This window comes from Liolophura sinensis, chromosome 4 (genome assembly GCF_032854445.1).
Source record: "Liolophura sinensis isolate JHLJ2023 chromosome 4, CUHK_Ljap_v2, whole genome shotgun sequence".
NCBI lineage: Eukaryota > Metazoa > Mollusca > Polyplacophora > Chitonida > Chitonidae > Liolophura > Liolophura sinensis.
The window spans coordinates 5828811-5843425 of NC_088298.1; the positions used below are offsets into that span (position 1 = coordinate 5828811).

Consider the following 14615-nt stretch of genomic DNA (forward strand, 5'->3'; position numbering starts at 1 on the left):
AATGGGGAAAAAAAGCATTGTCAATGGAGGAAAACAATGACAGTGAAAGAAAACAGCAATGACAGTGGAAGAAAACAGCAATGACAGTGAAGGAAACAAGTAAATGCCAGTAGGGGGATACTAGCAATGCTGGTTGGTTGGGTGGGAGGGGGTTAACCAGCCATGCCAGTGGGGGGATACTAGCAATGCTGGTTGGGTGCGGGAGAACGAGCCATGCCAGTGGGAAAAGGGACAGACTTGGCCATTCTCTCGATTTATTTATTAATCTCACTGAAGTTTCAGGCTACACTAAAGACATTGATATTTAAAGCCTGATGAATGTCAGGCTCATTGGGGTGGAGAAAACCAGAGTGCAGGCCATGCTCCGACAAATTTCCCCCACAGAATTCTGCAGGACTTGAGATGCAGCTGGAATCCAATTACAGGGGACGAAGGGGATGTTTAGACAGACAACTTACCATTCCATTGTAGGAGCAGTAGAGGTAGTTGGTTTTGGCTGGGTACTCAGCAGCCATTGTGTCGATCTGTCAAAAAATAGGAAACATGTGAGTAAGGAAAAATGATGAAATTTATTTATTTCTCTGTGATTTAAAGTCGCTCTCAGTAATTATTCACTTGTAAGTTTTTTCAGACAGTTAAAAATTCATGAAACTTAACAAAAACTAACCTTAAACTGCCCAATACAGCAGATGAATCAATCAGAACCCAACAAAATGTGTCAATTGAAAAAAAAAACTAATAAAGTACTTCCAGTTGCTATGGTTACCTGTTTCACCCAGGGTTTTAATCCCATGATTCAGACGTAGCTCTCTGACTTCATTTTCAGACATCTTCAGACAAGACCCGATCTGTTTGTCTGAAAAGCCTGCCTGTTTGGCCAGCCGTCAACACTTCCATCTCAACATCATCTCTGCAGATTGAACGTATCACACAGGGTTTATTCATTTGACAGTTGTTTATACTTTAACTGTTACCTGTTTACTTACCTTAAGGATATTTCACTTAAATGACAGCGATCAGCAATACGGTGGGAGGAAACTGGGCACGGGAACCCAATGACCACCTGCAGGTTGTGGGCAGACCCTTTCTTTGTATGGCCTGAGACATCTGTTTCCACCACATGCAAGGAACCCTAAATGACCGAAAAATTTTGCCCACGAAATTGCCTTTTTTAGAGGCAAATGAATGTCACACAAAATATTTTTTTTGGTGCTGAAACTAATAATTTTCCAGTAGAATATCATCCCTGTGTTTAAGCAAACCTCAAAACACCTTTCTAAAATCAATAAAACTCTCAGACTCACATCTATCACTGTTTTATCATGTGCGTAATTATTGCAGAGCAGTGACTTCATACGTTATGGAGTTGTAAATCATTGTGGTGGTAACAGACAACTGTGGGGGGAGTTAGAGCACAACTTTACCACAGAGGTTGATGTTATGTAACAATCCATGTACCATGGGAAGGAACTGCAACCCTGTGAAGAGCTATGAGATAAAAGACTTCCTTAGTCTTTAACATGCAAACTGCTACCGATGACTCACTATCTGTGTACTATGGGTGGACACTGCAGACCCTATGACTGGACAAAAACTTTAACCGAACTGAACACTGGCACCGACAGCATCTGATACCCCTCTCAAAATCTCTCTCCTTACTTCGTAAAGCGAGCTAAAAAGGTAATCAGGTGCAACTGTCATCCATGCAAATCTATGCCTTCCCACCTCCCTGTTACCCTATACTCACAAAATCTTATACCGTTATTGGACTCAAAAACTTAACTTATTATACAACGTCCAGGTTTGCCTCTCTTTTATAGATATGGCAATCCTGATGCACACACTTTATATTGCACAATGCCATTAGCAACCTGTTACCATGGTATCGTCCAATGACACCTCTCTCCGTGTGAAGTTTTGCCCCTTCACAAAAATGGTTACTATGAGGTTTACCATGTGACCCTTTTGTGTGAAAAGGTCCAATTTTTGGCAATTATAGTTTACTAACTTCTGCTCCTTAGTTGAATTGTGCAATGTTTGGTTTGTAATAAATGGGTTATTAAATTAATTTAATGGGCTCATTCCATTTTTGCTCTAATAAGCATGAATGTGCTACTCATTCAAAACAACCAGTATTCATTCAATAACCTATGATTACAGTCATCAAAAAATTAGTAATCGGAACTGTCCTAATTCCTCAGCCGTTGGTAAATGAGACAGCAACTTTCAGTGCAATTTTTTTGCGCATTTTTAATTTGATTTTGGGGACAATTTTGAATTGGCCAATTTCAGGGCTACAGAAAAAGTATAATTTTATCCGTCAACAAAGAAAATCCCTTCAGAATTTTCTTGAATAAACATTTTACAAAGATGACAAAAGGTTGAATTATCATACCTGTGACAGGTGGCCAGGTGTTTGCTGATGTTAACGATGCCCTGTAGTTTATAGAGAAACCATCTGTCTATGGCAGTCAGCTGTTGAATGTCCTCCACAGTGTAACCGCTGTGAAGAGCCTGAAACATGAGGGAGGAGAATGGAACAGCTGAATTCAGGAAGGACGATTGAACAGTAGATTACAGGTAGGGTAGCAGAACAGCTGAAAACAGAGAGGGTAGTGAAACAGCCGAATTCAGGGAGGGTAGCTGAACAGCTGAACACAGTGAGGGTAGTGAAACAGCTGAACACAGTGACGGTAGCGAAAGAGCTGGATGCAGGGAGAGCAGTGGAACAGCGGAATGCAAGGAGCAGCTGATTGCAGGGAAGGTTATGGAATAATTGAATGGAGGTCAATGATGGAACAGCTGAAATGAGGGAAGAAAATGGAAGAACTGAACACAGGAAGGAAGATGGAAGAGCTGAATAGACGAGTGTAACGGAACAGCTGAATACATGTGGAGAGGGTGATGGGACAGCTGAATACATGTGGAGAGGGTGATGGAACAGCTGAATACATGTGGAGAGGGTGATGGGACAGCTGAATACATGTGGAGAGGGTGATGGGACAGCTGCATAGAGGGAGGGAGAGGGAACAGCTGAATACATGTGGAGAGGGTGATGGGACAGCTGAATACATGTGGAGAGGGTGATGGGACAGCTGAATACATGTAGACAGGGTGATGGGACAGCTGAATACATGTGGAGAGGGTGAGAGAACAGCTGAATACATGTGGAGAGGGTGATGGGACAGCTGAATACATGTGGAGAGGGTGATAGGACAGCTACATAGAAATGTGGACTTTCCCTGCAAGTTTTCCTCTTGAAGACATGTTTACTTCATCAGCAAACCTTGAAAAACATGAAAATCCTAAAAATGTCTAGGTGGATGTTCGCTGATGTTCAATTTTAGTTTCATTCCAGTTTTTGGAGTTGGCTCACCTGTAAAATACAAAATAATATTGGTGTTGCCTAACATGAACCTGTGTCTCAGGTGTTAAACTTCACTGTATATAAAAAGTTAGGTTTAAACTCACCTTAGCCAGGTAGTGTATCCTGCTGTTATTGGGCATGGTGAGATTCTCCTCCAAATTAAACTCGGCTGGGTAGTCTTTACCTGCGGGCAGGCTGGGAGTGAACCCTTCATTTGTCGGGTGAGTCATTCGCAAGGCTTTCTGTAGACTCTCCTCAAAAGTACGGCCTATGGCCATAACCTGTAAAATTCAATTCGTTCTTCAATTAACGCAAGAGGGCAACAAATTCATAAATAAATTAACCCAAATGTGGACTATAATTATTTGGGAAAGAATTTTTGAAGACCCTGAAGGTTTTACAAACTTATCTGCTTTCTGGACCAGAAATTCAGAATCCATTTTTTGGCAGGCAAAAAAGCTTAATAACGGGTCTCTGAAAACAGTGTAAGAAATTATCATATGCTGGTCTGCCATGCGCAACATGATTTTCCCACTGGAACGATTTGTCGATAATTCACCTGGCAACAAGACTGTTTTGACACATAAGTTTCATCAAGGTGTGCTAAAGTTGGTCGCCATTGCAAAAAAAAATGAATGGGATCTTGAAGATGTTTTTTTTTTTTTTTTTTTGACATTTATTCTAACTAGGACCCCCCTCAGCTGCGTTCTTGAATTCTTGAAACTAAAACGTAAGTATACGTCTATGTATGCTTGGAATTTTACATCACACTTGACAATTTTTCAGTCTTATGATGACAGGGAATCATTACATGTAGGTGTGTGTATATATACTGAGTCTTCTTGTAGCAGGACGAGTCCAGGCCTCCAAAGTGCTGCTACCACTGATGTATCATGCCTAAGACACCAGACATGACACCCAGCCACATTATACTGACACCGGGCTAACTAGTCCTGTCTCCTTGCTCTAGCCTCTCAGTGCCGGGTGACAAGTAGCAACAAGTACCATTTTTAAAGTCTTTGGTATGGCCCTATTGGGGTTTGATCCCGGGTCTCCCGATTTTGAGGCGGACGCTCTAACCATTAGGCCACTGAAGCGTATCCCATGATCCCTTGTGTTAGTTAAAGTTCTTCTGGGGCGGGTCAAGGGATTATATGGACAGTTCATGAATGCATTAAACAAGCTCACCCTTGACCAATCAGTCAGTCAATTCATATCTACGTCCCACTTTACCACCAATTGATGTTTTCCCACATTTTGTTCCAAACGAAGTTCTTCCATGTAGCATACTTCCCACCCGGTGCACCTGAGTTGATTTATGCTCGTCATTTTGTGAAAAACAGGAGAAAACTCCTTCGAAATTGAGCCTACTGACGCCATACGTTCACACACGTGAAGTCGCAGATTAAAAACTGCATGGAAGGAGGTGTGCAGATATGATTTTAAGGCCTCTGATGGGTGGAGTCACCCCAGATCACAAAGTTGCGAAAGTAAATGTCTTATATTTTGACATTTAATTGTCAGATAAATTGCCTATATTTTGATGTATGCTTTAACACTTTTGGCTTGTAACTTTGGTTTTTAAAGCCGCTCTGAATAGAAAAATCTTCTTAAAAATGCATATTCTTCTAAATGGTTGCTATTGAAAGTGTAAAATCCTCTGTCGATGTCAGTTTTTAACTTTCCTTGCAGATAAACATCCTGTCTTTCCAAAGCAGTTGACCTGATGGAGATATCTTGAATGGTATGTGCACTGCAAAGCTTCAGAGTTTACCCCTGAAAGTTTTTTTTTTACCCTGAAAAAAAGAAATATTTCCAAAATGGGGGGGTTCCAAAGTTTCTGCATGTATCAAGCCCTAATTTTGCCTGTGAGGTTCAGAAGTGTCAAGAATTATGTGGTGCAAAAATTATTGATTGGAAATTGTCTAAACTTTGAGGAAGTATGAGCTTTATTGATGAAAGTTTGAAATTTTGGGCGAGAGGACACAAGTTGTGAGGTAGTGATGAGGCTGTGGGTGACGTCCCCTTGGCGTTGCTAGGCACGCCTCCCAGCTGCCAGCATGGAAAGGTCCAGATTTTGACGGTCAACCTATGTCAACATTTTTATGGCTTCTTTCTCACAGGCTGAGCCAGATGTGCAACAAAGCTTATTGGCCACAGAATGTTTGGGGACTGAGCTACAGTTCTAAATGTTAACATTGTTGCTTATGGAAAATTAATGGGGGTCTGTAGCCTCCTCACTCTCTGCTAAAAAAAACCTGCACAACTAGCATACGGTGACATAAACATAGCTATTTAACATAATCCTAGCCAACCAATAGAAACGACTCTACTATCTCCTGGCGGGAAGTCGTAAACAGTAAATGACAGTTGACATGTGCAGACACGCGTAGCTCTATATACGGCAATCATGTGATTCGATGGCCACGCCAAAGAAATGAAAAGATTATGTGGATTTCGAAGTGTACTGTAGAATTTGTTTATCCTAGCTAGTATTCACAGTGAATAATCATCTTGTGATAGCTCAGAGGCGTGATTAGACGACGGAAAGTAAGACTTCTAAGGAGCTCCTGCACACTTTGGTCTTTGTGTTCCCTCACACTGTTGTGGTAAAAGGAGGGGGCTATGTCTGCATGCAATATACCGCGAAATTAAATAAATTAGAAAAGGCTATATGGAAAGAGGAAACTTGCAAACAAGAGAGCGGGGATATTTGCAAGGATTTTCAAGAGCAGTAGGAAACAAACAAACAGCACTTCTTTGGTTGACATTTTACATTTGCCAGTTCTTGACTGATGATGAATATTAATGAAGACTCACCCCCACTTCAACAAATGAAAATGAGTAGTCTTTCATGAAGGCTTTTATCTCGGAAGGAGCGTTCATTGGCTAACACTGATTACATCACTGTACACATGTATACGAATGTTATAGGTATTTCGACAGACCGAAAACCTGTAGGGTACCAGTAGGCTAGGACGGGTTGGTTTAGAGAGACTCGTATTTATCAGACGTTTTAAGACTTAAGTCAAAACTTTGCTACAGTTAAAATACTCTGCCATACTAAAAGAGGAAGTTTAAGATTTGTGCACTTATTCTTTACTACAGAACAATGTACTAGTCACAATTTCAGTTCTTTCCTGTACTGAGTTTGGCCTTTTAAGCACTTGCCATTTTTTGACTTAAATCTTAAGTTGCTTGGTAAATATAGGCCCTAATTGTGAAGTTTATATGACTTCACATCTTTTAGACCTCAAGATCAATGATATGCTGACTTCAGTTTGAGAAAATTACCGATACTTTATCGCGAGTCTAAATATATTTTATTCGGGTCACCACAGACTAGTTTATGGTGACCTATATTTAACCATTAAAAATACCAGGTGCATGTCGTCCAAATTTTCTGTACAGACTTGTAGGTTTTTCTTTTTCTTCTTCAGCCGAACATATATCGTTTAGACTAGCAGCTGTGAAACCACCAAACTGTACAATACAAACAGCCTATATATTGTACTGCTATGAGAATTAGGGGAGAGGTTTGGTGACAGATATTTCTCGGCGAAATTTGTTTGTAGGTGAAATACATTCACTGCATGAGGTGCTCTAGGCAGACAACTGTTCACCTGATAAAGCCGTGAGGCGACTTTGACAGGATCACCCAAACAATCATTTGCCTTTTAAATAGAGGCCTGCAGTTTACGTGCACCTGAAGGCCTACTAGTCGGAGGACCCGCACATCTCACTGTCAGTGACATGACCTCACGTGGCACAGCTTAGCAGCCAGAGCTGCCATAGAGCGTAATGAAATGGGCAGGGGGCTAATTACTCTCTTCAGTCGTCTTGCCGCCGCCTCAGATTGTGCGAAAAGTATTTATTTATTTATTTGATTGGTGTTTCACACCGTACTCAAGAATATTTCACTTATACAACGGCGGCCAGCACACGTGTGGGTGGTAACCGGGCACAACCCGGGGGAAACCCACGACCATCTGCAGGTTGCTGGCAGACCTTCCCACTTACGGCCGGGGAGGAAGCCAGCATGAGCTGGACTTGGACTCACAGCGACTGCATTGGTGAGAGGCTCCTGGGTCGTTACGCTGCGCTAGCGCGCTAACCGTCTGAGCCACGGAGGCCCCGTGCGAAAAGTAGAACTCACATGTGAAACTTCAGGTCATCTGCTGTATCTTGCAGAGTTACGTGCATGATACCACAGGTTAAGAGTAAAAGCTTCTATAGATCCATGCACATATTACAGACAAGACATCTAATCAATGACTTGACAAAATTGTCATTATAAAATGAGCTTGTTTTGAACCCTGGACCTTCTTGACTAAAACCAGTGGTCTGAACTGGGACAATCTAAAATGCAGACCCACCAATAATCCCTCAAATATACAAAATAAAACACCTACCTCTCCCACACTCTTCATAGAACTTCCGATCTCTTTTGACGTGTGCTGAAACCTGTCTAGGTCCCAACGAGGTATTTTTGTCACGATGTAATCCAGACTGGGTTCAAAACATGCTGTCGTTGCCTCTGTCGTGGAATTCTTCAGACTTGGTAGATCAATGCCTAGGGCAAGTTTGGCCGCAATAAAGGCCAAAGGGTATCTGGAACCAAGATTGTTGATATACAGAATTTGACATAAGAATTTGCCCCCAAAAGTTCATTTTTTGTAGGTAACTAAAGGTCCTAAAATATTACCAAAATAATGGTTATGAAACTTACATGCGTATTTTCCTAGTATGCATCATCCTACATTCTACAAGCTCTCAGCATCAACAAACTGTCCATCTTAGACATGGGGGAAATTTCAGCATGTTTAAACGGCCCACAATAGCTTTATGGTACCAGGCCCACTTTCACAAAACTTCATAAACCTTAGACATGGGTGAAATTTCAGCATGTTTAAACGGCCCACAATAGCTTTACGGTACCGGGCCTACTTTCACAAAACTTCAATAAACGTTAGACATGGGGGAAATTTCAGCACGTTTAAACGGCCCACAATAGCTTTATGGTACCAGGCCTACTTTCACAAAACTTCATAAACCTTAGACATGGGTGAAATTTCAGCATGTTTAAACGGCCCACAATAGCTTTATGGTACCAGGCCCACTTTCACAAAACTTCAATAAACCTTAGACATGGGGGAAATTTCAGCACGTTTAAACGGCCCACAATAGTTTTACGGTACCGGGCCCACTTTCACAAAACTTCAATAAACCTTAGACATGGGGGAAATTTCAGCACATTCACCAGGGCCCACAATAGCTTTACGGTACCAGGCCCACTTTCACAAAACTTCACAAACCTTAGACATGGGTGTAATTTCAGCACGTTTAGACAGCCCACAATAGCTTTATAGTACTGGGCCCACTTTCACAAAACTTCATAAACCTTAGACATGGGTGAAATTTCAACATGTTTAGATTGCCCACAATAGCTTTATGGTACCGGGCCCACTTTCACAAAACTTCAATAAACCTTACACATGGGTGAAATTTCAGCATGTTTAAACGGCCCACAATAGCTTTATGGTACTGGGCCCACTTTCACAAAACTTCATAAACCTTAAGACATGGGGGAAATTTCAGCACGTTTAGACGTCCCACAATAGCTTTATGGTACCGGTCCCACTTTCACAAAGCTTCATAAACCTTAGACATGGGTGAAATTTCAGCATGTTTAAACGGCCCACAATAGCTTTATGGTACCAGGCCCACTTTCACAAAACTTCATAAACCTTAGACATGGGTGAAATTTCAGCATGTTTAAACGGCCCACAATAGCTTTATGGTACCAGGCCCACTTTCACAAAACTTCAATAAACCTTAGACATGGGTGAAATTTCAGCATGTTTAAACAGCCCACAATAGCTTTATGGTACCAGGCCCACTTTCACAAAACTTCAATAAACCTTAGACATGGGGGAAATTTCAGCATGTTTAAACGGCCCACAATAGCTTTATGGTACCGGGCCCACTTTCACAAAACTTCATAAAACTTAGGCATGGGTGAAATTTCAGCATGTTTAGACTGCCCACAATAGCTTTCTGGTACCGGGCCCACTTTCACAAAACTTCAATAAACCTTAGACATGGGTGAAATTTCAGCATGTTTAAACGGCCCACAATAGCTTTATGGTACCAGGCCCACTTTCACAAAACTTCAATAAACCTTAGACATGGGGGAAAATTCAGCATGTTTAAACGGCCCACAATAGCTTTATGGTACCAGGCCCACTTTCACAAAACTTCAATAAACCTTAGACATGGGTGAAATTTCAGCATGTTTAAACGGCCCACAATAGCTTTATGGTACCCGGGCCTACTTTCATAAAACTTCAATAAACCTTAGACATGGGTGAAATTTCAGCATGTTTAAACGGCCCACAATAGCTTTATGGTACCAGGCCCACTTTCACAAAACTTCATAAAACTTAGGCATGGGTGAAATTTCAGCATGTTTAGACTGCCCACAAAAGCTTTCTGGTACCTGGCCCACTTTCACAAAACTTCAATAAACCTTAGACATGGGGGAAATTTCAGCATGTTTAAACGGCCCACAATAGCTTTATGGTACCAGGCCCACTTTCACAAAACTTCAATAAACCTTACACATGGGTGAAATTTCAGCATGTTTAAACGGCCCACAATAGCTTTACGGTACCGAGCCCACTTTCACAAAACTTCAATAAACCTTAGACATGGGTGAAATTTCAGAACGTTTAGACGTCCCACAATAGCTTTATGGTACCGGGCCCACTTTCACAAAACTTCAATAAACCTCAGACATGGGAGAAATTTCAGCATGTTTAGACGGCCCACCACAGATTTATGGTACTGGGCCCACTTTCACAAAACTTCATAACCTCAAACATGGTGAAATTTCAGCATGTTTAGACGGCCCACAATAGCTTTATGGTACCTGGCCTACTTTCACAAAACTTCAATAAACCTTAGACATGGGGGAAATTTCAGCACGTTTAGACGGCCCACAATAGCTTTATGGTACCGGACCCACTTTCACAAAACTTCATAAACCTTAGACATGGGTGAAATTTCAGCACGTTTAGACGGCCCACAATAGCTTTATGGTACCAAGCCCACTTTCACAAAACTTCATAAACCTTAGACATGGGTGAAATTTCAGCATGTTTACCACAGCCCACAATAGCTTTATGATACCGGGCCCACTTTCACAAAACTTCACAAACCTTAGACATGGGTGAAATTTCAGCACGTTTAGACGGCCCACAATAGCTTTCTGGTACCGGGCCCACTTTCACAAAACTTCACAAACCTTAGGCATGGGGGAAATTTCAGCACGTTTAGACGGCCCACAATAGCTTTATGGTACCTGGCCTGCTTTTCACAAAACTTCATAAACCTTAGACATGGGGGAAATTTCAGCACGTTTACCAAGGCCCACAACAGGTTTATGGTACCTGGCCCACTTTCATAAAACTTCATAAACCTTAGACATGAGTGAAATTTCAGCACGTTTAGACGGCCCACAATAGCTTGATGGTACCTGGCCTACTTTCACAAAACTTCAATAAACCTTACACATGGGTGAAATTTCAGCATGTTTAGACTGCCCACAATAGCTTTATGGTACCGGGCCTACTTTCACAAAACTTTAATAAACCTTAGACATGGGTGAAATTTCAGCATGTTTAAACGGCCCACAATAGCTTTATGGTACCAGGCCCACTTTCACAAAACTTCATAAAACTTAAACATGGGTGAAATTTCAGCATGTTTAAACGGCCCACAATAGCTTTATGGTACCGGGCCTACTTTCACAAAACTTCAATAAACCTTAGACATGGGGGAAATTTCAGCATGTTTAAACGGCCCACAATAGCTTTATGGTACCAGGCGCACTTTCACAAAACTTCATAAAACTTAGGCATGGGTGAAATTTCAGCATGTTTAGACTGCCCACAATAGCTTTCTGGTACCGGGCCCACTTTCACAAAACTTCAATAAACCTTACACATGGGGGAAATTTAAGCATGTTTAAACGGCCCACAATAGCTTTATGGTACCAGGCCCACTTTCACAAAACTTCAATAAACCTTAGACATGGGTGAAATTTCAGCATGTTTAAACGGCCCACAATAGCTTTATGGTACCGGGCCTACTTTCACAAAACTTCAATAAACCTTAGACATGGGTGAAATTTCAGCATGTTTAAACGGCCCACAATAGCTTTATGGTACCAGGCCCACTTTCACAAAACTTCATAAAACTTAGGCATGGGTGAAATTTCAGCATGTTTAGACGGCCCACAATAGCTTTCTGGTACCGGGCCCACTTTCACAAAACTTCAATAAACCTTAGACATGGGTGAAATTTCAGCATGTTTAAACGGCCCACAATAGCTTTATGGTACCAGGCCCACTTTCACAAAACTTCAATAAACCTTACACATGGGTGAAATTTCAGCATGTTTAAATAGCCCACAATAGCTTTATGGTACCAGGCCCACTTTCACAAAGCTTCAATAAACCTTAGACATGGGTGAAATTTCAGCATGTTTAGACTGCCCACAATAGCTTTCTGGTACCAGGCCCACTTTCACAAAACTTCAATAAACCTTAGACATGGGTGAAATTTCAGCATGTTTAAACGGCCCACAATAGCTTTATGGTACCGAGCCCACTTTCACAAAACTTCATAAACCTTAGACATGGGCGAAATTTCAGCACATTCACGACAGCCCACAATAGCTTTATGGTACCGAGCCCACTTTCCCAAAACTTCAATAAACTATAGACATGGGTGAAATTTCAGCATGTTTAAACGGCCCACAATAGCTTTATGGTACCAGGCCTACTTTCACAAAACTTCAATAAACCTTAGACATGGGTGAAATTTCAGCACGTTTAGACGGCCCACAATAGCTTCATGGTACCTGGCCTACTTTCACAAAACTTCAATAAACCTTAGACATGGGTGAAATTTCAGCATGTTTAGACGGCCCACAATAGCTTTATGGTACCAGGCCCACTTTCACAAACCTTCAATAAACCTTAGACATGGGTGAAATTTCAGCATGTTCAGACGGCCCACAATAGCTTTATGGTACCTGGCCTACTTTCACAAAACTTCATAAACCTTAGACGGGTGAAATTTCAGCATGTTCAGACGGCCCATAATAGCTTTCTGGTACCGGATCCACTTTCACAAAACTTCATAAACCTTAGACATGGTGGAAATTTCAGCACGTTTAGACGGCCCACAATAGCTTCATGGTACCTGGCCTACTTTCACAAAACTTCAATAAACCTTAGACATAGGTGAAATTTCAGCACGTTTAGACGGCCCACAATAGCTTTATGGTACCAGGCCCACTTTCACAAAACTTCATAAACCTTAGACATGAGTGAAATTTCAGCACGTTTACGACGGCCCACAATAGCTTTATGGTACCTGGCCTACTTTCACAAAACTTCATAAAACTTAGACATGGGGGAAATTTCAGCACGTTTACCAAGGCCCACAATAGCTTTATGGTACCTGGCCCACTTTCACAAAACTTCATAAAACTTAGACATGGGGGAAATTTCAGCACGTTTACCAAGGCCCACAATAGCTTTATGGTACCTGGCCCACTTTCACAAAACTTCATAAACCTTAGACATGGGTGAAATTTCAGCACATTCACGACAGCCCACAATAGCTTTATGGTACCAGGCCCACTTTCACAAAACTTCATAAACCTTAGACATGGGTGAAATTTCAGCATGTTTAGACGGCCCACAATAGCTTTATGGTACTGGGCCCACTTTCACAAAACTTCAATAAACCTTAGACATGGGTGAAATTTCAGCATGTTTAGACGGCCCACAACAGCTTTATGGTACCGGGCCCACTTTCACAAAACTTCATAACCTTACACATGGGCGAAATTTCAGCACATTTAGACGTCCCACAATAGCTTTATGGTACCGAGCCCAATTTCACAAAACTTCATAAACCTTAGACATGGGCGAAATTTCAGCACATTCACGACAGCCCACAATAGCTTTATGGTACCGAGCCCACTTTCCCAAAACTTCAATAAACTAAAGACATGGGTGAAATTTCAGCCTGTTTAAACGGCCCATAATAGCTTTATGGTACCAGGCCCACTTTCACAAAACTTCATAAACCTTAGACATGGGTGAAATTTCAGCACGTTTAGACGGCCCACAATAGCTTTATGGTACCTGGCCTACTTTCACAAAACTTCAATAAACCTTACACATGGGTGAAATTTCAGCATGTTTAGACTGCCCACAATAGCTTTATGGTACCAGGCCCACTTTCACAAACCTCATAAACCTTAGACATGGGTGAAATTTCAGCATGTTTAGATGGCCCACCACAGCTTTATGGTACTGGGCCCACTTTCACAAAGCTTCATAAACCTTAGACATGGGTGAAATTTCAGCATGTTTACCACAGCCCACAATAGCTTTATGATACCGGGCCCACTTTCACAAAACTTCACAAACCTTAGACATGGGGGAAATTTCAGCACGTTTAGACGGCCCACAATAGCTTTATGGTACCCGGGCCCACTTTCACAAAACTTCACAAACCTTAGGCATGGGGGAAATTTCAGCACGTTTAGACGGCCCACAATAGCTTTATGGTACCTGGCCTGCTTTTCACAAAACTTCATAAACCTTAGACATGGGGGAAATTTCAGCACGTTTACCAAGGCCCACAACAGCTTTATGGTACCGGGCCCACTTTCACAAAACTTCATAAACCTTAGACATGAGTGAAATTTCAGCACGTTTAGACGGCCCACAATAGCTTTATGGTACCTGGCCTACTTTCACAAAACTTCAATAAACCTTACACATGGGTGAAATTTCAGCATGTTTAGACTGCCCACAATAGCTTTATGGTACCGGGCCTACTTTCACAAAACTTTAATACACCTTAGACATGGGTGAAATTTCAGCATGTTTAAACGGCCTACAATAGCTTTATGGTACCAGGCCCACTTTCACAAAACTTCATAAAACTTAGGCATGGGTGAAATTTCAGCATGTTTAGACTGCCCACAATAGCTTTCTAGTACCGGGCCCACTTTCACAAAACTTCAATAAACGTTAGACATGGGTGAAATTTCAGCATGTTTAAACGGCTCACAATAGCTTTATGGTACCAGGCCCACTTTCACAAAACTTCAATAAACCTTAGACATGGGGGAAATTTCAGCATGTTTAAACGGCCCACA

At 41.6% G+C, this 14615-nt stretch overlaps 1 protein-coding gene across 1 annotated transcript in view; it reads right to left on the bottom strand.

Moving 5' to 3' along the window:
• LOC135464549 (carbamoyl-phosphate synthase [ammonia], mitochondrial-like) overlaps positions 1–14615 on the bottom strand; it is a 63130-nt gene that overhangs the window by 22767 nt on the left and 25748 nt on the right. Inside the window, 6 exon segments of the mRNA XM_064741973.1 lie at positions 459–524; positions 767–784; positions 786–910; positions 2376–2514; positions 3472–3648; positions 7780–7978. Coding sequence (XP_064598043.1) covers positions 459–524; positions 767–784; positions 786–910; positions 2376–2514; positions 3472–3648; positions 7780–7978 — 724 coding nt within the window.